General features: G+C 39.9%; 1 protein-coding gene across 10 annotated transcripts in view; it reads left to right on the forward strand.

Moving 5' to 3' along the window:
- The window catches only part of ADGRL2 (adhesion G protein-coupled receptor L2), a 252,490-nt gene that overhangs the window by 213,915 nt on the left and 12,923 nt on the right, over positions 1–25,652 (forward strand). For all 10 annotated transcript variants that reach the window (XM_015429415.1, XM_015429424.1, XM_015429414.1 and 7 more), the window contains 6 exons: positions 1,509–1,682; positions 3,866–4,075; positions 6,096–6,316; positions 8,077–8,143; positions 19,535–19,626; positions 21,710–21,878. In XM_015429415.1, coding sequence (XP_015284901.1) covers positions 1,509–1,682; positions 3,866–4,075; positions 6,096–6,316; positions 8,077–8,143; positions 19,535–19,626; positions 21,710–21,878 — 933 coding nt within the window. The remainder of the gene's footprint in view (positions 1–1,508; positions 1,683–3,865; positions 4,076–6,095; positions 6,317–8,076; positions 8,144–19,534; positions 19,627–21,709; positions 21,879–25,652) is intronic.

Genomic DNA, 25,652 nt, shown 5'->3' on the forward strand with positions numbered 1-25,652 from the left:
TAGGGGTTAGTACCTCCAGTAGGGGTCACAGGGCACTCTATGGGGGGCAGTCACATCGGCGGCATATAAGGCCTTGCCATCCCTAGAAGTCACTTGTAAGGTGGTGACATGGAAATTTGTCAATTCCTTTACAAAGTACTATAGGATTGACAAACTAGCCTCGGCAGAAGCAGCATTTGACAGTAGAGTGCTCCTTCAGGCCCTGTAGGCACCGGAAGTTGTGTGACCCACCCAGGGGGAGCACTGCTTTTTTACGTCCCAGGAGTAAGGAGTCAAGGACTGCCCCACTCCTGGACAACCGGAAAATGGAAGATTTGTATTCACTTACAGTGAAGCTTCCTTCTCGGTGGTCCTGAGTGGGGCAGTCCTACCCACCCTCTCTTGATGGACACAACTTCCGGTCCTTTACGTTTTGCAGTGGTTCAGCTGTTCATGAATATGGTCTAACTGATTACGTGATGTGGCGGACTGTTGCTGTTTGTTTGCTCTAATGGTTAAAATACAGGTTTGTATTTGTTTAAGCCCATGGCTGTGATAGTATTCCCCAGTTGTCTGAGGGGGAAGGAGTTATTTTTAAAGTGAATTTACAGCAGCTCAGAGGTGGCTTTTGGTATGACTGGGGATCAGAGGATAAGCCCCTCCCCTCTGGGATCAAAGTTTGCTGCCCTGCCTACGGAAGGGGGGGTGCTTTCCCAGGAGTAAGGAGTCAAGGACTGCCCCACTCTGGACCACCGAGAAGGAAGCTTCACGGTAAGTGAATACAAATCTTCCAGTTTCCTCCGATTCAGTGTGACACAAAGTTTGCTGTCTCTCTTCAGCTGATTCCCCTGGACTCTCTTCTCTGTGTTGATACACTGTTTATTAAGTTTATTGTACGAGTTGAGAGACATTCTATTTACTTAAAGAGGCAATGGGGGGAAGCCTATAGAAGATCAGGGACTGGGTGGGGGCTGTGCGTGTTTTCCCTAGACAATTTTTGTTTCACTTTAATTTGACTTAAGATCCTGACTTGTGCTGCTTTAGACTTGATCAAAATTAGAATGGAAAATTGAATGCATTAATAAATCCTCAAGAAACCCTGTAGAAAAAAAATCATGTTTGTGTTACCGCAGAGTGGAAAATAATTAAGAGAAATTAATGTGCTGTGTGATCATTGAATTTTGGATGGGAAATTGTAATTGAATAATATTGGTTATTGGATGTGGACTATGCTCGAAAAAATTGTCTAAAATATTCTATAGCTTAGTCCATATTTTGAGTAGATAGCAGCCTTGCAGCAACCATTTACTAATGATGACTACAGTACACCAAAGTTTTATTCTTTTTTTGCAGTAGTTATTCTATAAGGAATTCAGTGGGGTTTGGAAAATGATTCTTTGATCAATTGTCTCCAGAACCTTAGAGCTGAAAAAATGGTCTGAATTAAATCTAAACAATATTTCATACATTTTGAATTCATTGTTACATGTATATGTGTACAATCTTAATTTTATTCTGGTGTCTCACAGGCTGAAAATTATTTCAATGCCAATTGCTCCTTCTGGAACTACTCAGAACGGACTATGATGGGATATTGGTCTACTCAAGGTTGCAAGCTAATTGACACAAATAAAACACATACCACATGTGCATGCAGCCATCTAACCAACTTTGCAATCCTCATGGCCCATAGAGGAATAGTGGTAAGCAACAGTTTCTCTGATCAGTGAGCTGAGAAAACCTAGTTATATGTCTAAACGAAAAAGGGACTTAGGGTCAAACTATACGCTATATCTATCACACGATCATGTTAGATGTAGCCATGGGCACTTTCAGCCATACGAGAGCTGTGATTCCCTTATAGGAACTTAATTTTCAAGAACCACAGGGCTTCATTCAGTTCAGGACTATTCTGTGGGTGGGAGGGGCTCCCACCAGGGTCCCATTGTGGGCCTGCATTTGCAAGAGTTCAGTGCCTACACAGCTCTTTTCCCCCAATGGGGCATTTCAGTTCAGGAAAACCTTGTGTGGATAATAACCCCGTTCTCCTACATGTGACATTCCCAGTTTGAATAGGGGCCCAGAATCACTTCTAAATTGGGTTTCCACAGGGTCCTTGCAGCTGTTATATGGCTGCAAAACCTCATAGCAATCACATGGCAGATATAACATGTAGTTTTGAACTTAGCCAGAAATGAACATTATTTCTAAATATTTCTGATTATCTCATTCCTTGGTATTCGTTTCATTGTCATATTTCAGAAGTCCAGCCTTAAAATGTTTTTAAAGGTTTTTCTGTGCCTTGAAAACAGTCTCACACAAACAAAAATAGCAGAATTATTTGATCAGCCGAAATAGGATTCGGCTCACTATATGTAATACTTTTTTGTTATGAAAAACAAATGAACCGTCTACAGTGTATCACATTGATACACAACAATATTTATGGTGCCTTCTAGTTCTTTTAACTTTAGATATTCTGAAAACTTTTTTATTCCATTTCCTCTCCAAGTTCCTTGTAATCCACTAGAATGGCGACATTTATGATTACGTGATCCGGATTCTTTTTTTCTTTTTCTTTTTTGAAACCCTGTTATATTCAAAATCTGAATGGATAGCTAAAGGGAACAATATTCATCCACCTTTCCAAAAGAATGCTTGTAAGCACAATGTGAATTCTATTCTACAATAGTATGGCTATATTGTTGTCAGTCCAGCAACACACTGTGCAGTTGTATGATCTTGTGCAAATGGAAGCCATCAGATCTGAGGACATCCTAAGTGCTTGATGAGTGAATTGCAAAACAGATTTGCTCCTGCAAGTTCTCAGCCATTCCCCATTTGCTGCCATAAACCCATACATTTTTCAGCTTACAGAATACCACAGGTCTATATGCAGCCACTGAGAGCTTGCAACCAGTTCTGTTAAGCATAGCCTTATGAAGATTGTCATAAGATTTAAAATAAGCAGACACACACACACCCCAAATACATGTAGGCTTTTGAAGTACTGGGAACATAAGAACATAAGAACATAAGAGATGCCAATGTTGGATCAGGCCAAAGGCCCATCCAGTCCAACACTCTGTATCCCACAGTGGCCAGAAATACCAGTGCCATCAGGAGGTCCACCAGTGGGGCCAGGACATTAGAAGCCCTCCCACTGTTGACCCCCCCCAAGCACCAAGGAAGTATTCTTCATTCAGCAGAGCAAAAAACTTTTGATAGGCTGCTGCTGCTAAGCTAATAAATGTAACAAAAGCATGGAGATGGCACTAAAAGATGCATTAATCAGCTCTCATCTGACCATGGCAAACTATCACGCTCTGTACAGAATGCCGGTGTGTTTTGCTGTCAAGACACAGCCGACTTATGGCAGCCCTGCAGAGTTTTCAAGGCATGGAAAAGTTTAGAGGTGGCTTGCCATTGCCTGCCTTCACATCATGACCCTGGTAATCCTTGGTGGTCTCCCTTCGAAATACTGAATAGAATGCCTAAGTAGATTTATTCACATATTCTTTTGTGGAGCATGCAGTTCATACAGAAAAAAATTCTGATTTCCTTGAACTTCCTTTGTTATCATAAAAATACCTTCTTTATACATTAAATACCAACAATTGTCTCTTTTCCAAAAAATGCTCTTTATATTTTTAGTGCAGCATCTTACTTGGAGGAAAAAAACAACCATCAGTCCCAGATGTTCATCTCTGTTCTGTTAAAGACCTGCAGTTTTCATATCTTCACTTTTTTTTTTTTTTTGGCCAAGCTAGGCTCCTGTGTCTCCCTTAAAACAAACTAGTAGTTTCTAGGTGCTTGCTCTGAACATGATGTTTAGTGTTGTGTTGATCAGTGACCACACTAATTTTCTTCACTTCATCATTTGCAGTACAAAAATGGAATGCATGAGTTACTCCTCACTGTCATCACCTGGGTAGGGATTGTCATTTCCCTTGTCTGCCTGGCAATTTGCATCTTCACTTTCTGTTTCTTCCGTGGCCTTCAAAGTGATCGAAACACAATTCACAAGAACCTTTGCATCAACCTCCTCATTGCAGAGTTCATTTTCCTAATAGGCATTGATAAGACAGAATATAAGGTAAGCTCTCCATACTTAAAATGCAGTTGGGCTTATATACATATATCTATCTATCTATACCTGAAAAGGATTACAACATTAAGTCCAGAGCTAGACATTTGGTTGCAATTACAGAATTCCCAGTCACTTGGTTTTCATCTTCCGTTTCTCCTTCCAGGGGAGCAACACTGGGAGGGATGTAAGAACAAGCAGCAGAGTTACGCATCTCCACACCTTCTGGTTCTCCCCTACACACAGTCCCCCACATGTACACATGCTTTGTATGTCAGAGGAAAATATAAGAATGGGAATCTTGTGTTTGCTACTAAATGTCAGGTTCTGCCCTAAAGCTGGTACTGTTTCTTCAGCTGAGGGATGATTGCATTTAAAAATCTTGTGGCCTACTTATCAGAGAATATGAGTGAACCACTCTGTGGCTTAGATGCTGCTTTACTTAGACCATCGGTAGATGGTGCTGTAAATTATTTATTTATTTATTATTTGTATTTATATCCCGCCAATCCCACAAATGGGCTCAGGGCAGGTAACAATATATTATGATGCATGCAATTAAAATTTAATTTTAAAACACAATATAAACATTGAAATTTGTAGTTACAGCATAACTCCAGTTGGCTATAGTGGATTCTGGCCCATTGATATGGGTGGAATAGTGGCCAGTTATCAGTGCGTGGAGGACAGCAACCTCCGGGAGGGCCATATATGGGCGCCCGCTGCCTCAGCCAAAGGCCTGGTGGAACAGCTCCATCTTGCAGGCCCTGCAGAGATAATGAACCAGAAACAATAGATTTTCAACAGCAGAGCACTCCTGATGTGCACCCCAGTGGTTGTCACCTCCCTGTGCTCCTCCTGCTTCCAGTAGTCTCTCAGGACAGAAGGAAATGGATTGCCGTTGAATATGACAGCACCACGTGGTGTTCCTCCTTCCATGGCCTGTGTCCTGACATTGCCACTTTGTGCATTTGCCTGCCGGTCTCTACAAAGTATGTAGAGCAGTGGGCAGGAAAATGTACAGCATCATGCCATCAGTACACAGGTAAATCATCCTACCTGTTGCAAAGATATAAATTCATGAGTGGTTTTCTGAAAGCCCAATACTGTGCAGTTAAGTCCTTAGAATCCTGCTCCTGACTGTCATGTTTCTGTCTGATACTGTGCATGGCCAGTGGTAGTACAGGGGCAAAATTCCTAGGGCAAATTTTATCAGAATGGAAGAGACCTCACCAGGCCTCTGATGTAACTTATTAGAAGATAGCTTCCTAGGCTCATGGTTGTTTAAAAGAGCAATGATTGTAATCCAACAAAAATTAGGTGTGGCTATTAATTAAGATACACATAATATGTGAGTCCCATTACAATATGATTTAGATGTACCTTCAGGCATAATAATAACATATTCCAAAATCTCAAGACAAAGATACCATGGTTTCTGAAAACAACCTCCCCTTAATAATTGAGTCATTTGGAACATTTTCTTTCAGCACTTGGCTACAGCGAAGGGAATGTTACTTGCCTAGTGATATGATAGCATACTGTCCTAAAATAGAAAAGGGAATTATCTTTGAGATGAAGGAAAGAGAATATTCTGAAAGTAGCATAAGGATTTTAAACAGAAGGTATAAATAATACATCTAGTAGCAGGATCTCTATCTTCCTGCACCAAATCATCTGCAATATAAGCATTACAGCAGTGTTAACATTTCACTACCAAAATTAATGGACTGGTTTCCTCACTTGATATTCCATTACATTAAAGAATGCTAATGCGCACATATTTTCCATATCTTAACTCGCAGAATGCAACAGAGGAGAGGCTATAGTTACTAAGGACATAACAGAATTTTAACATTGCTCAGTATCAAATTATGTTTGGGAAAGGCGGGTGGGGGGGGGTTGAGGTTTGGTTCCCAATCAGTCCAAGTTATAGACCTAAAAGTGTTTCATGTCCTGGTGCCTTTAGGTTAAATGGGAAGGTTGACGGTGTTGTAGTTTGTGTTTTATTGTCTCTCTTTCTTTGCAGATTGCATGCCCAATATTTGCAGGCCTCTTACACTTTTTCTTCCTGGCAGCCTTTGCCTGGATGTGCCTAGAAGGGGTGCAACTCTATCTCATGTTAGTAGAAGTATTTGAAAGTGAATATTCTAGGAAGAAGTACTACTATGTAGCTGGCTACCTCTTCCCTGCCACTGTTGTTGGGGTCTCAGCAGCTATTGACTATAGCAGCTATGGAACACAAAAAGCGTAAGTAATTGCTAGTGACCTGAGTGTTTTTCAAGTGAATATTTTTAAGTATGTTAGCTGTCAGAGAGTCCCTGACAGGCTAAAATAGCATCTGAAAGCTTTATTGGTAAGAGAATAGCAATGCTGTGTGCAAATTCCAATACAGTCTTTTGTAATTTTCTAGGTTCAGAGGATTTGTACTCTGGAGAGGCAGATTCTAAATTATGGCCTTTCTTTTTAACACAAAAGATTGACCCGAAACAAATTGGAGAAAAAGTAAATAACTCTTAGGCTTCAAATTGAGTAAAATAAAAAAAACACAATGAATGTTCTTCTCAACTGAAAGTATCTGACTAGTTTAACCACCTGATTTTAAGCTAATGCCTCATTAGATCTCTTTGTTTAGCTAGCCCTCTGGCTAGCTTTCTTTTTGGATGATGATAGTTCAATATTTTAGTCCATATGTTTCACTTTGATAATATCTTACGAAGCAAAAATGAACAGGATTAAAATTAGCCACTGCCTTTTATTTATTAAAAAACAGAGGTATTTGTAGAAAGTGACAGAAGGTAGTCATAGAATATTTCTGAGGATTTTAGTTGCTGGAGGCATAAATGTGCCTTCCAATAGTGCTTACTTTGTCCTTTGATGAAATTAGTTACAGTATGGGCAGATACTGTGGAATACTTGATTTTGCTGCTGATGAAAGACAAATAAAAGTGATTCAGCAGGGAGCTGTGGTATATGAAAAGCAAATCACTAAGTGAAATAAAGTCCTGATAAGCAGATGCTTAATTTAGTTTAATACCATTTGTTTTTGTTTTAACTATTCAATTCCCAATTGGATGTTGGGGGATTTGATTTATATTAGGCTGTTCTGCAGCAAAACATGACATATAATCATTTTCTGACTTGGCATTCCTTGAGGATGGAAAAAGCAATTTTGAGTGTTACCAAGAAAACCTGTGAGGAGGGGGAACTCTAAATGCCTAAGTTTGCAGGCCTATATCAAAGACTTCAAGAAGGAATAACAAGTACCGTGTTTGAGACCTCAGTAAATGGTTTCCTCTAAAAGCCATCCTCTCATAGCGAGTCCTTTTGTCCATCACATGGGGTAAAGGTCCCTTATAGCAATGTTTAATTATGCTAAAGTACAGTATACAAGTAGGTAATCAGCACACAGTCTTAATGAAGAGCCTAAATTCAACAGCTGTAGGTTAGCATGCATGTGCCCACAGGCAGACTTTTTTGTTCCAAATTACCTCATTATCAATTCACCATGAGAAAGTACTTAAGGAAAGAGTTGTATGATCCATTTTATTGCTCCTGGAGCAGATTAGGTTATTTTGTTAGACTAGGATTGAGAAGACCCAGGTTCAAAACCACTCTCAACTATGGAGTTTGCTGGGTGAACATTGAGCCAGTCATTCTCTCTCAGCCTCGCCTACCTTAAAATGAAGGAAAGAACTCTGTATGCCACTGTGAAATCCTTTGACGAAGGTTGAGGTGAAAATATACTAGAAAATGCAGTGAGACACCACTCATCTGCAGCAGTTCTTAGACTTTGGCCAGGTATAAGAAACTGAGACAGCCACAGGTATTGTATCCATTTGCAAGACTGCATTTCATGTGCACCTCCACCAAATATCCTCTAGGGAAAAATATCACATAATAGGTAGGAAATAGCCATATAAACAATGCCTATGGTTTGTGCTTGTCAAAGGCAACATAGTCTATGCACCATAGTCACATAACATTTCTTCTTCTTTTTTTGGAAACAGTTGCTGGCTCAAGGTTGACAACTATTTTATCTGGAGTTTTATTGGGCCTGTTACCTTCATTATTTTGGTAAGAACACTTTACTTCTTTTCTAGCTAACTAGCTTGTCTCTCTCGTATTCCAATTAATGGCAGATCAAGATGGGTAGCCATGTTAGTCTGTCTGTAGCAGTAGAAAAGAGCAAGAGTCCAGTCACCTTAAAGACTAACAAAATCTGTGGCAGGGGATGAGCTTTCATGAGTCACTGCTCACTTCTTCAGATACAGCTAGAATGGGCATCCATCTGTCTTGTTTCTTGGAAAGTGGAGTGATTTTGAATGACAATAGCAGGTGAATGACAATAGCTAGCATGATTGGATTTAGGTGAGATATGCAGAGGGATAGTAGGTGTGGAGAAATCAGCATTGGTAATGAGACAGGAAACCTATTAATGACAGTTATGAATTCTATATAACACTGGTCATAAAAGTCTTCACTACGAGTATTGAAAAAGCCTGAAACTATTTAAGCACATCAAAACATTCTGTTGAAATGCATGAGGACTCCTTGCATGTAAGGAATCCACATGTAATTTTTTAAGCACAATGCATTGCTGTACTAGGAACGCTGTGAATTTCACAGTAGAGTTGTTCAGCAGTTAACCATACCCTGTTCGGGGCTCATGATAACACAATGAGCCAATTAAGGTTATGTTCATCTTGTACTGAACAACTCAGACACCTGCCAAACAGGTTTGCAGAAGCCAATTCAGCTCTACTTGCTCCCTTTCTTAGAGTGGAGATGGAGAAAAGTGATCAGTGGCTGCGGTCACACGGAGCATTAGCCACACTACAGGGACGGAAGATAGGCGGATTTTCCGGGCGCGATCTCACCGCCACATCTGGGAATTTTAGAGCTCCCGTGGCTCACCCGAGGCTTCCCGCGGAAAACGCGCGGTAAAAAACTAGTACCTCGGAGGTACTAGTTTCCGGAAACCGCGGGGCAAGGGCGGGCGTCTGATCGCGTTTCCGGTGGTAGTTCCGGCGCCTGCCCATGTCCCCTAGCAAAAAGGGTTTTTTCCCCCAAGTCTCCACAGATGCGCACAAGCACCCAACGGAGCATGCGCAAACTGTAGTTTAAAAAACAAAACCACACAACTGAGCAGCTTGCTAAGACTTGAGTCATGCAGAGAAGAGGAGAGCAGCCAGATGAAATGCAACACAGGAAAGGGGGGGGCTGAGAGTGAGATTTGGGTCAGGGGAGAAGGGCAGAAGGACGGAGCAGATCAAGGAAAGGGGAGGAGTGGGGGGTTGAGGGGTGGTTTGGGGGACAGGGGGCTGAAGGAACAGCTGAAGGAGTGGGGAAGGGCGGATATAGGGGGACAGGGGCTGTGTCATTTGACCCTTGGAAGACCCACCTGAAACAGACTCTGAAGAGTGCACAAAGGTTTTTATTAAGTCTCCACGGGATGCGCACAAGCACCCAACGGAGCATGTGCACACTTCAGTTTCAACAAAACAAATACAACCTCGTTTGCCGCACCGCCCTGCTTCTTTGCCTGTGGTGTGATCGGCACCTCCCCCCTAACCTTGGGACCTCCACGGGACCTCCACGGGACGTCGGATCGTGCAACCAAGCGTTATTTAGCCCCGGGGCAAACAGCCCCCCCCCCCCCCCCCCCGCATTTTCTGGCCAGTGTGACCGGAGCCAGTGTTTTACCTCCCAAGGAGATAAGCTGCTGATTGCTTCTGTTCCCTGTCAAGCTTAATGGAGGAACAGAAGCAAACAGTTTGTCCCCTCCTCAGCTGGGAGAGAAGCAGTTGGCCTTGCTCCTCCCACTCTGAGCATCTCCGGTGTCCCTGCAAGGCAGAGACTCAGAAAGAAGCTGAGGGGGGAAATCATCAGCTGAACATCAGTGTCTCTTCTTCCCCCCCCCCCCACTTCTCCATGAGTGCCTACAAGGCTGGCACATAGTGAGCAGTTCCCTGTTTGTGCCAAATTGGCACGAACAACTATTTGAGCAATCATCCTTCGATCAGGAATAGGAATCAGAAGGTGAGCTGAAATGGGACCGGGGTGTGTGTGTCACGGCATGGATTGTCCCTGCTCTCCACTAAGGTACATCTCTGAGATACATGTTTTGCAACTGTGATGATACATGCATTATGGATCCTTGTGTTAGTTCACTCACAGTTCCACAATACCTTGGAGCTTTTTTTTTTTGCCTTTTCAGTTTTGAGCCCGACTTTTAAAATAACAATGCCATTGTTTTTATCTCCCTTCAAATGTTACTAGAGTGATGTGAGAATAGTGATGCAGCTGCTGCTGACAACATAGACATCGGACCATTGTGTCCTACCTCTTAATTTTCCAGGACAGCAGGAAATGGGGGGGGGGGTAATCCCAACCACAGAACAAAGCTACCACACCAAGCTTTTATATAATAACTTATAAAATTCATGCATAACTTTCATAGTATATTAGTACTAAAATACCTTGAAAATCATATATATAATAATGATATCTGCCCACACTAAAACTCTGATAATGATAACAGCTTTATAGAACAGATACAAATTAATTTGACTGCTACTACATCTTTATTATGTATGTATAAGTATATATTTACATACAACTATTTTCATAGTTACAGTGTCTGTTAATATATCTGTCAGTATGTTTCTCTGTTATGTCATATTGGTAGCTAAAGAAGTATTTAATCAATCAACCCATGGCTGTTATTAGGTACATTTAAGAAAGCATATGGTTCCCCTTCTAATCAGAAGGGCGTGTTACTGCTGATTTTCTGAATGGTTACAGTTGGCTTAGTTCATGTATTTATTTGTTCCAATTGCTCCTTATTCTTTCTTCAGAGGACCTTCTGCATAGTTTTCAAGGGGTGTGCTATCCAGGCACTGCTCAGTTTCAGCCATTAAGCTGGATCTTGCATCTTGCCAGCATTCCCTCATACAAATCCATAAGGAACCTTTTGGTGATGCTTTCCCAACATTTTCTGAAAAGTAGTCAAAGTGATTATATCAGAGTTAATTATTTATGCCAGATGCATTGATGCAAAATTAATTTTGCTCAAGAAAAAATTAATCTTGAGCCCTGCTGTAGTCCTACAGCCCAGTTCTGTAAGCTCCTATATGACAGCTAATGGCAGGTAATGTCAGTCCATAGGATTGGGTTGCCACTCTTTATGGCAATTCTGTTCAGAGGAGAGCTGTTCTGTGCATTCTCATTTTTATATAGTCAGTAAAAATACTACCAACCAATAATTTCATGGTTTAGTAATTATCAAAGGCATTCTAGGCCTTGTTGCATTCTAAGGAACTCTTATTAGTGATGCATCTTCAGGAACATTCTTTTTCACATTAGAAGACTACTTTTGTTAAACTGGAATTTCTTCCCCCTCCATTCTGCACACAAGTAATGTCCATTATGTATCAAGCATATTATTCACATTTCACAAACAAGGATCTCTTTTCAGAAGTTTTCTTTTTGTCTCTCAAGTGTCACGATGTAAGTGTGCACAGGAAACTTGAGAGACAGCAGAGTCCTTGGGCTCATGGGAGCCATTGTTTAAGAAGCTAGAAATAAATGAAAACAATCCTCATCCTTGCTCCCCTGCCCCAACTTTGGCATCATAATTTAAAAGTGGCAGCTTTTGATTCAATATACTGCTGTGCAGGCCTGTTGGGGATACTTTAAAAGAAATACTGCAAGCTGGTGGAATGCTGCAGTTGACCATTTCCCTTATGTGGTACTTGTTTTGTCATGTGCATGGTGCAAAGTACAGGTCCAACCTTCTCCCAGATCATAGCCATGATAATGTTCTTCCTTTCCAAAGGAGCAAAAAGTATCTTCCAGATTTGCAATACCTGAGAGCATCTCACATGGTGTTCTGGACAATCCAGGGGGCCACCCTCTGTGACTAAATAAAGTGGCTGATGGCAGTCTGTTAACCAGAATTTGTCTTGTGTCTTGACTGTCAGTTCAGTGAACCAGTACTTTAGTAGCTTCCCCCTTTTTTTCCTTTTTAGCAAAAACAGCAGTGTTATTTACCATGAGCACTTCATATCTCTCTCTCTCTCTCTCGCTCTCTCTCTCTCTCTCTCTCTCTCTCTCTCTTACACACACACACACACACATTGCAGTTTGTGTGGGCCTTGGGCATAGCTGCAGATATTGGTGTTTCCTCATAACCAGGTCAGAGTGAAAATCGGGGTGAGGGACATTTAATCATATTGACCATGTAACTCAGAGTCTACTATTATTTACCGGCCATGACATTATTATCCTCCTGCAAATCATTTAGGCTGAGAAGTGAAAGGCCTTTGGGAGCAGTATTCCCAACTTCAAAAAATATGAAACAGCAGGTAGCAATCACTGCACAGTTCCTGGGAGTAATTCTTCTCTGGCAATTGCTTTGCCCTCTAATCGTCCCGACCAAAAGAAAGAAAGTGTAATGATTCCAGAACAGTGTAATGTGAACAGTGTTACTGAAGAATAGCCGTTTGTGCACATTAATGTACATACATTATCAGTAGCATTGAGCAATTTAAGATTACAATCCTCATAAAGATCTAGTTTTGTGATGATTGTAGTACTAGAACTATTGCTGCTTCTCCTATTTAACACAAATAGTGTACCACACACAGTATGCCTGGAGGCTAGGACGTGACCTCTCATGCAGAGTATACATGTCCAGCGGAATATTGAGAATGTCAGCTTGAATTTTAAAGAACATATTTCTAGATTACATGGAAGATTTCAGAATATCTGAATAATGTCCTGCTGGGCTTATTACAGTGGTCCGAAATGAAATCATTAGAAAAGAATTCCCCTTTTATTCCGCCTCATATTTGTGCTTTAGGCTTGAACAATTTGTTACCATTATACAGGTTCATGATTTTTTTTTAATCCAGTCACAGAGCTGGTTTTATTACACTTACAATTTGAGATTTATTCTTCTCCCACAAACACACAAAGATGTTATTGATGTTTTTCCACCTTTGACATACATGTTCAAGACCTGGATCCTACAGGCTTCCTTTAGATAGCCATAGTGGTTATGCTGTACAGCATTAGTCACAATTGAGCAGTCTTTGGTTAGGGCAATTTGTACTACAAGTTGCCATTACGTACCAAGAAAGTAGTGCCTGATTTCTCTTTTGGGTATGACTCACTTCCCAAGCAGCTCCCTGCCCCCCAACACTTGCCAGTGCCAACCCACTGTATTTCTTCTGGACCTAAGGGGCTGGGAAGATGGAACTTCCTCAAATGTTGTAATTGATCTGCACCAAGGACAGGACAGAACCATGGGTACAGAATTGCAGGTGGCTGTTCCAGTCCCACCCAGAGTGAAGTCAGGCACTACCCAAAGGTAACAGTTTGCCCAAGCACTAGCCAAAGGCAACCCAAATTGGCTGTTTATTTATTAGTGGGAGAAATTTGTTTAAAGGAGATAAGCAAGAGGGGGTAATGGGGATATCCATCAATGTATACTAGGATTATTCCTTTAGAGAACTCTCAGAATAAACCAGTCAGATGTTCAGCTGGAAGTAGTTTAATTGAAAAATAATAAAAGGGCAAAAACCCATAAAAACACTTAAAACACACACAAACTAGCTAAAAGGAAATAAAGGGAGGAGTGGGGAGATAGTGTTTAGAAGAGGTGATATTTACCATAGAAGAGGTGATATTTACCAATCTAGAAACTTGAGGTCTGCGGAGACTGCAAAATGACAGCATTTCACAGAAGGTACCCACACGCAAGTGGGGGTGTGATGTAGACACCAAGAACACACACACACACGAAGATTTATATTTATAGGGAATAGGGGAAATGTTTCCTGGGGCTATGCTTACATAACCACCCTATGATTGCCCCAAAACAATAGGTTGATTGCTCTTTCCAGGGACCAAAGATTGCCGGGGTTTAACATATTGTGAGCATTTCTTGATGACCCTCAAGTACAGGATGGAAGAAACTGTTGGGTTGTTAAGTATTGCATAATTTAGGATAAATGTGACCAGGTATACATAAGGTTAATCCCAAGTGAGGTAATGTTTCCTTGGGAGACTCATTGTTCTAGATTATGCATTGGGGAGGAGGATTGACTGCTAGTCAGCCTTTGTGATTCACCTGCCAAAATACTTTCCCAGGCTCTTACTTAGCCAGTATCCATTTTGTTTGTACCAGAGCCATTTTTATTTCATTCTTAGGCCAAGCATTGCCCTGCTCATATGATTTTGGGGTAATGCAGAGGAGTCTGACTGCTAACTGCTTCATCTTGTTAGCACTGTCACTCTAGTATCCATTTCCATGAGCTGATGTCTTGTCTCAACATGATGACTCACAAGACCAGGTTGTTGGATGATAGTTTGATGGCTTCATTTTCAAGGGTTCTTATAATCAGAAATAAGAAAGCAAAGAAGATACCATCCATTGAATAACAGAGAAATGACAGTTATTGATGAAAGTGCAGAAATTCACGTATTTGATAATATTCAGAGAAGATAAATCTAGCTGCCTATGATTTATGGGACTGTTACGAGAATTTATATGATCCAGGAAAAATAGCTTTGGTGTAGATATAGCATACGGGCAAGAGGTATATTTAGTGTAGTCTGTGAGTAGCCATCTATGGGCATAATTAAATAATGACTTTAGCACATTTAAACATACTGTTTATTTATGGCTACCTAATTCTGTGCAGAATCATGGCCAACCAATACCTACGCTTATTTCTGCCTATGAAGGATAGGGGTTGATTTTTTTCTTCAGACTCTGTGTTTATGGGGACCAGGGTTATTATATCTATGAAGGGAACGCCTGTAAGTAATGAGAAGCAGAAAACCATTAGTATGCCTGAAATGATTTAATGAAAGCTTGGATCATGACACGTCAGGAGCTGTTCTTATCATCCGGACAGCTCCATCTGCATCTTTAATAATTAATTAAGTTCAGGGAGAGTTCAGCTTGCACACTCATTTAGGAGCCTTCTTCAGAGAGCACCTCTCTGGCTGCCAGTCCCAGGGAGAAATAGGTTTCTGCATGGCTAAGAGCAAAGATCTGGAGATACAAGAGCAATTTTAGAGCTGCATTTGCCAGGTAACGAAAGCTCCAGGGAGGACAAACAGGGTCAGAACATGTGCAGTTCAGCTAGGTTACTTCAGAGTGGTGTTTCTGTTCTTCTGTCTTATCATATCCATGTCAGCACTTCAGGCTGTGTGGAATGAATTTCAAGCTGCTAAGCTCAGGTGAACGTGATTCAATTGAGCAGGTTGATGGCTATAAAACAAACAGTGCACCCTTGTAAGCTCTGGTCAGAAAAGACTGCATTTTGACTTCTGTTGTGTCCATATTCATTCATACCAGTCAAAGTGGCTTGGTTATAGTTCATAAGAGACTTCTGTGAGGGATCTTCACAACCCTGATACATTACCTGTGTAAATTTTACTGATATGAAGGTTCTCAACACAACTGAGAAGTCTATTGCCTACCACTTTAAAGAGGCATTATTGTCCCTCAGTTGGTCAAATAGAGATTTACAGGCAGTGAGAAAATAGCTTTCTTATTGAGCATAATGGAGATTTCCAAAAGTTAGATATTGCTTCAGTTATAGGCAAAGGATATGTCAATTTTTCTATTTACCATATCCAGGATATATGAAATGCCCAGGATATGATCAGTGCCCTGGTCCAAGTATATATGTCCACAGCCCACTTAGTTTTCCAGTAATAATGCCAGCCACTTACTTAATTTATTATCACCATTTGAACCTCCAAAAAGTATCCAAGAAACTGATGTCCGGGGCTGGGCGTGGGACAGTTAGGAATATTGGAGGTTTTTAAAAGAAATCTTGGAAATGTAATATGTAGCATCCATTTACACTAGATCTTATGCAAGAAACCTTTCATGGTCTGTAATGTAGATTGGGATATGTATTCACATCTCATCATGTTGGGAATGCTGTATCATGAAAAAATACAAAATAGTCACTTCATGGTGAGGATACTACAGCAAAATTGTTCATTAGATTCAGACCTTGTTCCATTTTTAAAAAAATATATTCGTGTCATATAATGAACACAGGTATTATCCAGATAATATTTGCTGCTAAAACAGCAGAAAACTTTACACTAGTCAATTTGCATCCTTTCAGAGAAATAGCTACCATCAGTGGTTTTCAGGATATATAATGCTGCAAATTACTAGAATGTTCTAATGAAAATGGCCCTACATTAAAAAATTAAAATGAAAAAACCAAACCAAAAATCATGCTTTCCAAATATGTGTAATTTGCTGAATAACAATGATAAAAATTAGCAGAATGGAGAATAAGCAAAACATTTCTTTATATAGTTCTATTTTTCATACAGTGTCCAGAAATTGGAAGAAGAAATCATTTACTATAGGAGTGCATTATTTTTCAGCAAATTCCCCTGCACTTTCTTCTTTTCATATTATAGGATAAAATGGCAAGCTGCCCACTTTCTTTGACTCATGAATATATCCTGGAGAGCAAATTATTTAAAATAACTTCTTCTTTTTTTCCCCATCGGATGTCTGGAGGTGACTGATGTACAAGGGGATGCATCTTATCAGTAGTTTTCTCTCTCTCACTTTTTTAAAGCAAAAATTGAATAATTTTTCAATAGGTACCTCAAGCACAGAAAAACCAGGATGTCTGAATATTGTTTTCAGATAGTGAATTAGTCTTCTTTGGTTTGGTGATGCTTTAAATTATATCATATTTCACTGAGATGTTGAGAACAAGTATCATATGTTCTGTTGTCATAGTTACTTTGCGGGGAACTGCAGTTCCTTGCTGTATTCTTAAAAGAACTTCCATTTTCACCTACCACCATATAGTTCAGGAGCATTTGTCAGACTTCTTTCTTTTCTATTCTTTTTATATTTTAATACAGATTGCAAAATATTTTGCATTACTAGTTATTAGTTATTCATTTATACGTTGGTCTTCAGTCCTGAACAAGCATCTATGGAGATGGAAATGTTTGTGTGTGTGTGGATGCCGCTGTGGACTGATTCTTTCGACAGTTACAGCCACTTTCCTTAACACTGGGCACCGTCTACTTGCATGAGTAACGTAATGTAAATTATGATCTCATAGATCATTGCTGTGGATAATGTTTGTGTTATGAAAGCTGCTTTTCCAGGACTTCATAATCCATAGAAGTTTTAATTGCTGGAATCCACAAGGTCCCGGCTTAGATTGTTCTGCTTTTATCAGTCCATTGGTGCTATGAGTGCAGAAAGCAATTGAAGTAAAATATGAACCAGCCCTGACTTGCTAACAGATCCTATGGTCTCACTACATTGGTGTAACATAGTTACAACCTCTCCTGCCCACACAGTAGAAATCAAAACAATACCAGTGAAAGTAATGTAGTAACACTGACAGCCATTGTTAACATGTCTCTGTCAATTGAACTAACTCTCAATAGTCATGACATTGTACACCAAAAACATCCCAACTGTACCAGTGCCAGGATGAATCCTATTGGTTAGTGCAAAGAAACAGCAGAGATGCCTTGATAATGTCACAGAATCAAGTGTACACCATCTCTCAAACATAGAGCAAAGGCACGTTTTCAGGAAGAGCCTGTACTGAGTCTCACATCTAATGTGTCCTGCTGGTTAGGAGGACAGCAGCTGATGCCTGAAGTCAAAATATTCCAGGACTTCTCATGAAGGAGGGTTTGAAGACCCTAGCTACTCAAACATAGCCTGCAAAAAAACTTTTTTGTTAATTATAGAGACTGGCCAGAAAAGAATGCCATTCCAATTACACCTGTGAGGCAATTTCATACTCCAACAGGGAGGATGCTGAGTGTCCCCTGGGGGAAGGGTTTGGTATGCTTTGTAATATCAAAGATTCCGCATTCAAAACATTTGCAGTCTTTATTAAAGAGGAATAAGTATTTTGCAAGCAGAGAAGGGTGAAGCAGTTGGACAAAGAGTAACATCATCTGTTACAGTTAGGGTTGGCAAATCCGTCTTCGCCGGGAGCGGGGGGCTCCTGGCTAGTGTCGAAGGTGTGTGCGCGCGCCGCATGCACGTCACCCGGAAGTGACGTGGGCACGCTGGGGGCAGGGCCACAGTCATACAAGGGAAAACCATAGAGTTTTCCCTTGTATAGCCGTGGCCCCGCCCCCAGCGTGCCCGGCATGCCCACGTCACTTGCTAGTGACGCGCACGCCGGGGGCGGGGTTCCCCCGGGGCCCAATTCCGCCACGTCGGAAATCGGCCTTTCAAAGCGGGGGATTCCCCGCCCCCCACCCACATTTGGCAGCCCTAGTTACAGTCCTGTGAAAGGAGATGGCACTGTGAGTTTCTAGGAACCTGAGTAGGAAAAAAAATGAAGACTATGAAAGTAGGAGAGCCGGATATAATTTCCAGCCTTAGGTGAAGTAAATGTTGTCTCTGGAAGGCTTCACCTATTTTTTAGAGTCCTGATAGCAACAATTTCAGGTGGAAAAGAGAAAAGCAGAAGGATAGAATCCTGGTTTTGTGCTCCAAAGAAGCCTCCTTGCAGCACTCAGAATTCAGCATTTCAGGTTTTAGAGCTTCTGGCTGTTTCGCAGATTAGGCAACAGCAACCCTGGGGCCACCACTGATTGATTTCTAAGCAAGAAACTGTGATTGGTAAATGTATATGGTAGACATGTTAGGGTTTTTTTACACTTTGCATGTTGAGTTGAATCCTACAATCCAAAAGTATGAGGTTGCTTTCCTCTTCCCACGGCAGCCTCCTGTCACCCACAAAAAGGCATTGCCAAGGCTCAAGAAACCTCTGTAAGGAACTGCAGTGTGGCAGGACAATCAGTTGAATTTGCACATCATGTCTTTTCCACCAGTTGACCTTCTGCAGCAAAAAAAATGCTCTGCTGACAGAAGTAGGAGGAACCACAGTCTCTCCTGATTCCGCCGCCGCCTCCTCCTCCTCCTCCTCCTCCTCCTCCTCCTCATTGTATCACCCCATTCCACATGGCTTTTTTGTCCTTGTGGGGTATCCTGACTTAACTCTGCTTTTCAGGGGGTCACAGGAAGCTGCTATGAAAAAAAGAGTGCAAAGCACTTATGGTTTGTAGGCTCCAATGCTTAAGTATACATTTGAAAATGTCTGAAGTGCTCAAAAGGGTAAATTCATATAATGTGTGTTAGTTGCCTAAGAATGTTGAACATTAAGGAGAATGTGTAAGAATATAAACTAAACTGAAACTTAAATACAAAGTAATCTAAGATGTGTGCTGAATGCCATAGACCATTCTTAATCTAATCCTTATTTGCAACAGCTTTGTAGAATTAAGAAGCTGTTCTGTCACCAGCCCACCAAATGGACTATAAAATAACCAGTTTTTTTCGGTTCTATTTAGTCTAGAGCATCATCATTACTCAACCTGTTACTTGAAATAGTTTAATTTCATTGGTATCTGTTTTGACAGCTGAATCTTATCTTCCTGGTGATCACACTGTGCAAAATGGTGAAGCACTCAAGCACTTTGAAACCAGACTCCAGCAGGTTGGAAAACATTAAGTAAGTGCTTTGTGTTCAAATCCAAAAACTATTATTATTTTCTGATTGTTCAAACTGATTGAAAGCTGCCCTCCATTAGGAACACATGGCTTTGTCTCCCGGTAACCATATCTGTCGATGCCAAGCAAAGAGCATCAGGACTGCTTTCGTCACATTTGTTGCTATAATGTCACAGGCAAAGGACAAAATTAAATAACTCCTGCCTGGAACAGCTGCCAAGAAATTGCTTTGGTGTCTTTGCAGAAATTCCACGGTGATCTAGTAATTTTATTTGCATTTAAAACGTAGTTCAAAATGATGTTCCTGTTTGCATGGCTGGTGTTGTTCTGCTGAGTTTTGTTAAAATTATGCTCCACAGTTAAAGGGCTCTCAGCAGTTTTCCTGCTTATAATCGTATTCCCCTAAGAGAATTTACCCGTATTACTATTGTTATCTTGAAGATTATCTGATGTTTTTCATGCTAATTTAATGAATGTTTACTTTCTCCCTGGTGCTATATGAGAGTTGCTCATCCCCTTTCTGGAGAGTAGTGTGGTTGGTTAATAAGATAGCTAATAAGAATCTGGCAGGGGTGGATCACAGTTTAGATCACAGGTAGGCAACATAAGGCTCTCTTCTCCGTCTCTAGCCCATACCTGCCCTTGTGTGGATACCTGACCTTTTTTTCTATAGGAAACTCAGTGGGCCTGAATAAAACCTATTGGCCTTAGGTTGCCTACCCCTTCATTAGTTCTATATGATATTACCTATTTTGCTAGGCTGGCAGTGGAAGAACAGCACTTTTTAAAATCATAAACACTGTTACTTGGAAGTAAGCACAGCTGAAATAATTGGGCGTTGCAAGTAAAATGTAACTAGGGCTGGGCTCTTGAATTGTCACTGAACACAGCAGCCATTTTGCGACCAGGCTAACTAGATGTTGCTTAGATAGGCCACAGTATCAGCTTCATTGCATGTTGCATGATAAGAGAGAGAGCTAATCTTTAGCATCTCTCTCTTTTCTTCCTTTTCTTCTTCTTTCTGTCTTCTCATCCACACCAGTAATTACCGTGTTTGTGATGGCTACTATAATACGGACTTACCTGGGTAAGATAGCACCCTATATTAACAAATTTCAAGCATGATTTAAAAAAAAAAAAACCTTTGCAAATTTGGACAGTTTTGTGAATTGTCCCTGATTTTAATTAACTTCTTTGGAGATGTCTGATTTGCTAAACTATTTTTAACTATTATATGCCTTTTATTATTTTAAACTGCTTGCATCTGCACTTTGACTTCTCTAATTTTGACTAATTTTTGTATAAAATTACTAAAATGCTTTCTTATTTATTTCAATAAATTCTGTCTAATCATTTTGTTTCTCTTTTCTGCTTATAATGCTTTCTAGCTATGAAGATAATAAGCCATTTATCAAGTAAGATCATTAGTTAGATGTGGAATGCACTGAAAAAACCCCTTTCCCACTTCATTCTTCGCTGTTCTCGGCAATTCTTTTTGTTTCCACCTGAAACTTATTCATGACTTAATATCCTTCAAAGACTTTCTTTTGTGGATCAATCCATGTATTTGTCACATTTCAGTGAGGCACATCCATATGAAAGTTAGATCATCTAGCATCAGTTTAGCTGAGCTAATCAGAGACTTAAAGCTTTAGATTATCTGCTTTTGATCTGCCATTTAACCTTTGTGTATTCATGATATTTTCACGTGTGTATATGTCAGTACAAGCACAGTTGTTAAAATACAAGCTTCCATTACTGACTAAACTAGGGTTTTCAATCTCTGCTTGGAAAAAAAAATAGATAAAGCAGGGGTGTCTTGTGGTACACCTTTGCATTTCAAAATTCTGACCATCTTTTGCAGTCTTGAGTAAGGAGAAAGTCTGCTGCTGTTTTCACTGGAGATGAAAACTACCAAATCAATGGAATTGTTCTTCCTTTAATAGATGAAAGGTTGAATTCAAGAGTGGTTTTCATTTGAATATGTATGCTAGTAAAAGTCAAATACAAAAAGCAAAATGTTATGTGAGTTTGCCATGTGCACTTTTTTCAGCAATGTGATTAAAATCAACATTCTTTTCCAGGTCGTGGGTCCTAGGTGCATTTGCTCTCCTGTGTCTTCTTGGCCTAACATGGTCTTTTGGGCTGCTTTTTGTCAACGAAGAGACCATTGTGATGGCATACCTTTTCACAGTATTTAATGCTTTCCAAGGAATGTTTATTTTCATCTTTCATTGTGCACTCCAAAAGAAAGTGAGTCATTACACATTTTCTCTGATTTTCATCCAGAATATCTCTACTGACACTGACTTTTAAATGAGCACTTGGGTAAAAATAGTGGCTACAGTAAAGAATTTGTATTCTGCTTTCTACCAATCTTTTCCCAGTGTCCTGAGTAAGTCCTGATTCTGATATGAATTTTGCACATTACTCTTATTCTTGTGATAGTCCTCCCATCTGGTCATTGAAGTTCCCACTTAACATGAATTTTGATTCTCTGATTAGGACAACCTGCAATGTTGATCCATTGCAAACAAATTGATAGCTGATGTAGAAGTAATGGTTGAAAAAAAAATTAAAATAAAAGAAAAACCTAGTAATAGTTTGGGGGGAAGGTCAGCAGGTTGTGGCGCAGGATTATAATGGGTTATACATATAATTGAAAAAGAGAAAAGGAAATGTGTGACAAACTACATACATTAAAACTTTCTTAGCCAATCAAAAAGGGAAAGAAATCAATTAAAATTAAATTGCATTGCTCAACAAACGTTCATGTTACTACTACACAGCCTAGAAAAAATAGTTAGCATATCTATTAAATTATGGTGTGGCTTTTATATAAACATCACTCCTCAGAAACACTGGTGGTTGAAGCACTCACAGTGATTGATAAACTTCAGTGGCACAACATCATGGATGCGATACCTCTTGCTGATTTCAGAGAATGTTCATCATCAGGAATTGAGCTTCTCTCCAGGAACTGAGCTTATCACCAGAAGCTAGACTCAGACTGTTGCATGTTTTGATAATAGCATTGTAATAGGAAAATCTTCTGATTTCATATATATAGGTTTTTCAAAGTATTGTTTTGTTCTAATCTGTTAATATGAGATAGAAAACTTTGATGTTTGTGAAATATAGCTTTCCATGAAGGAGTAAATCAAGATGTAGTTGCCAGTGTTTACTATTCTAATAGCCATCACTGTGCAAAATTACTATATATTTTTATTGCATTCAGGTATAACAAGCCAAGAAGTCCTCTGCTTATGTTGTAAGAATATTGTTTTTTAGGCAAGAAACAAACCACGATTTGCTGAAGTTCCCAATTTTAACATCACAGCAAATTAGTTGATTTTAGTGCAGTGCAGTGCAGTACAAAGAAAAGAGAGAGCTCTTGAACCAGAGGATTTCCTGGCTGTTCTCATCACAAATGAACCATGGCTTATTCATAACTTCTGAATGCAGCCATTGTCAAGTAAATTACACTGAAAGAGAGAGGTGAAAATGAAAATCCTCAAAGCTGAACATACTGTTATCTGTGCAAAAGCAACCCCTCACTTAATTTCCATTCCAGTTGAGACACAACACGTTTGATTTTCATAAATGAAAACAAATAATGTACCCAAGGGTTTACAAGGGAGTTAGGAAAGTATGAGCAGATGGAACAGGGAAGAAAGTTATAAGAAAATAACACAAGAAAAGGAGACACTCTGTTATTAGTGTCTTATAACGATATTATCCATATTAAAGCAATGTTTTATAGTAAGCTTTTTACTGGAGATTTTTAAAAGGGACAGTGTTGCTCACACATTAATGAAATGCTGCCCTTTGTGATTCATGGGGCAACTTAATGATTTGACTGAGTATTTATTAGAGATACGCTGTTTTTTAGGAAATGAGTAGGGGTGTAAAAAAACAACCCTCCCAATGTTTTTCAAATTTTGTATATTAAACCCCCAAAATATCAGATTTCCCAATATTCCTGAATCCCACTCCCGGTATGGTACTCAGATTTGGTAAATATTAGGGATTGCTGGATTTTTTCAACTCCATTATACCTTATGGGGACCGTTATATTGATCTGGGGGTATCTGGGGCTTGGGGGGGGTGTTTTTCTTTTGAGGTAGAGGCACCAAATTTGCAGCATAGCTGCTGGTGCCGGTTCTAAAAAAAAGTTTCAAAAAGATTGGACCAGGGGGGTCCAATTCTATGGGCCCCCAAAGAATGTGTCCCCATCTTCCATTGCTTCTGATGGAGGTGGAAAAGGCATTTAAAAGGATCACAGTCTTTTTAAATGCCTTTTCCAAGCGGTGAGTAAACTTCAAAGGCATTTATAGGGCTCTCAGTCCCTTTAAATGCCTTCTTCAAGGTGAGAGTTCACTCTGAAGGTATTAAAAGGGACTGAGAGCCCTTGAAATGCCCTTTCACTGCGGCTATCCAGCACTCCCAAAAAAAATCCGTAATCTGTCCGGGATTTGGGGGGTTGGCCATTTTCAGATAGCCGAATAAGTAGCCTACTTGTTAACAAGCTGAAAAAATATCCGGAAAATATTGTTACAGTATTTTTCTGGTATTTTTTGGGCTCGATTTAGGCCAAATGAATACCCCTAGAAGTGAGTTAGAGGCAACCTTTGGAAAGTGTAGCATTTCAGAATGAGTTTTCTTGCCATCCTATTTGTTCGTGTGTGGCATCCTTTACAGAAATTTCTACAGAATTGTTTAAGTAAGAAAAAGTTAGAAGGAATGCTGAATTGTGTACAGATACTCTTTGTCATCAGAACAAGACATGAGTTGAATGCTCTAAACATTTTAAAAAGAAAATCTTAAGAGATGCAAATCATTTCTAGTGTAAGTAATTACAAAGTGCTATTTTTTACAAAAATTATATAATCCAGAGGTATGCAGCTTTTTGTTTCTTATTACAGTTGTGCACTGTTCCTTCTGTTATGTGGCATCAGCAGAAAGCAAAATTAAAGTGCCAGTCAAGTATGGAAAACCTTCATCTAGTCCAAGATGATACATACCTGAACGAACATTCAGGTTGCCATTTAGTGTTTAAAATTTTCAGTGTCTTTCAGTGGATATCATTCAACCGCTGTATACATAGCTAATGCAGATTTTTTATTCTGTTATTACTAGTTGGTCAGTAAATTGAACAGAGAAATAGAATTGTGGAAGTGAAAACTATTATGTTTCCAGTTCTGACAAGATGATAGTGCTGTTACTTCCTTCAGTTTTGAACAGGCTATAATTTAGAAATAATGACAGTGGAATGTGCTGCACCGACAGATAATGTACATTCACAGCAGTAGAGACATTAGACAAAATCAGCCCCAGGGAGTGGTACTTGGGTATAAAGAGACAGCTTCTGGTCATATGGTTTCTGATTTGTAATATGCTTCTGTGGCAGTTAAAATATGTTAAACTCTAGATCCATGTTTTCCTGTTGTTCTAGTGTAGCATTGTATAGTAATTTCCATATGTTTAGGAATTCACATGTTTGTGATCTTAACCAACCCTATTGAACTTAAAATTTGTTTCTAGGATCTCAAATAAGCCAACATCTTTTGTTCAAAACCATCCGAACAATAGATGTTCTGCACATACATATGCATACACACACTGTTCAGTTTTCCATGTATTTGCTGGCAGCTTTCCCTTAACCTGATGAATGGGTAAAGTGGACAGTGCAGTTAATGAACTGCCACTGACGAAGGGAAGTCACCCAAACCAGCTTCAAAGCAATCACAGTTTTTGACAATGACATTTTAGTCAAGTTTGGTACCATAAAGTAACAACATCTTTCATTAGAGCCAAACTACAGAGAGCTGAGGATGATTTCTCCAGACTTCTGTCAATGTAGAGCCAAGTTTTCACAGTTGTTGCCGCTGCTTTCACCCCACCTTGGACGCGAAAAAGGCAGCTTTAACACACATCACTCCTCTAGGGCACAAGAGGCCACCACAGAGCATTCCCTCATTATCTCTGTATATACGAATATATGTGAATAATATATGAATATATGAT

This window comes from Gekko japonicus, unplaced genomic scaffold (genome assembly GCF_001447785.1).
Source record: "Gekko japonicus isolate JY-2015 unplaced genomic scaffold, Gekko_japonicus_V1.1 scaffold122, whole genome shotgun sequence".
In the NCBI taxonomy this organism is placed as follows: Eukaryota; Metazoa; Chordata; class Lepidosauria; order Squamata; family Gekkonidae; genus Gekko; species Gekko japonicus.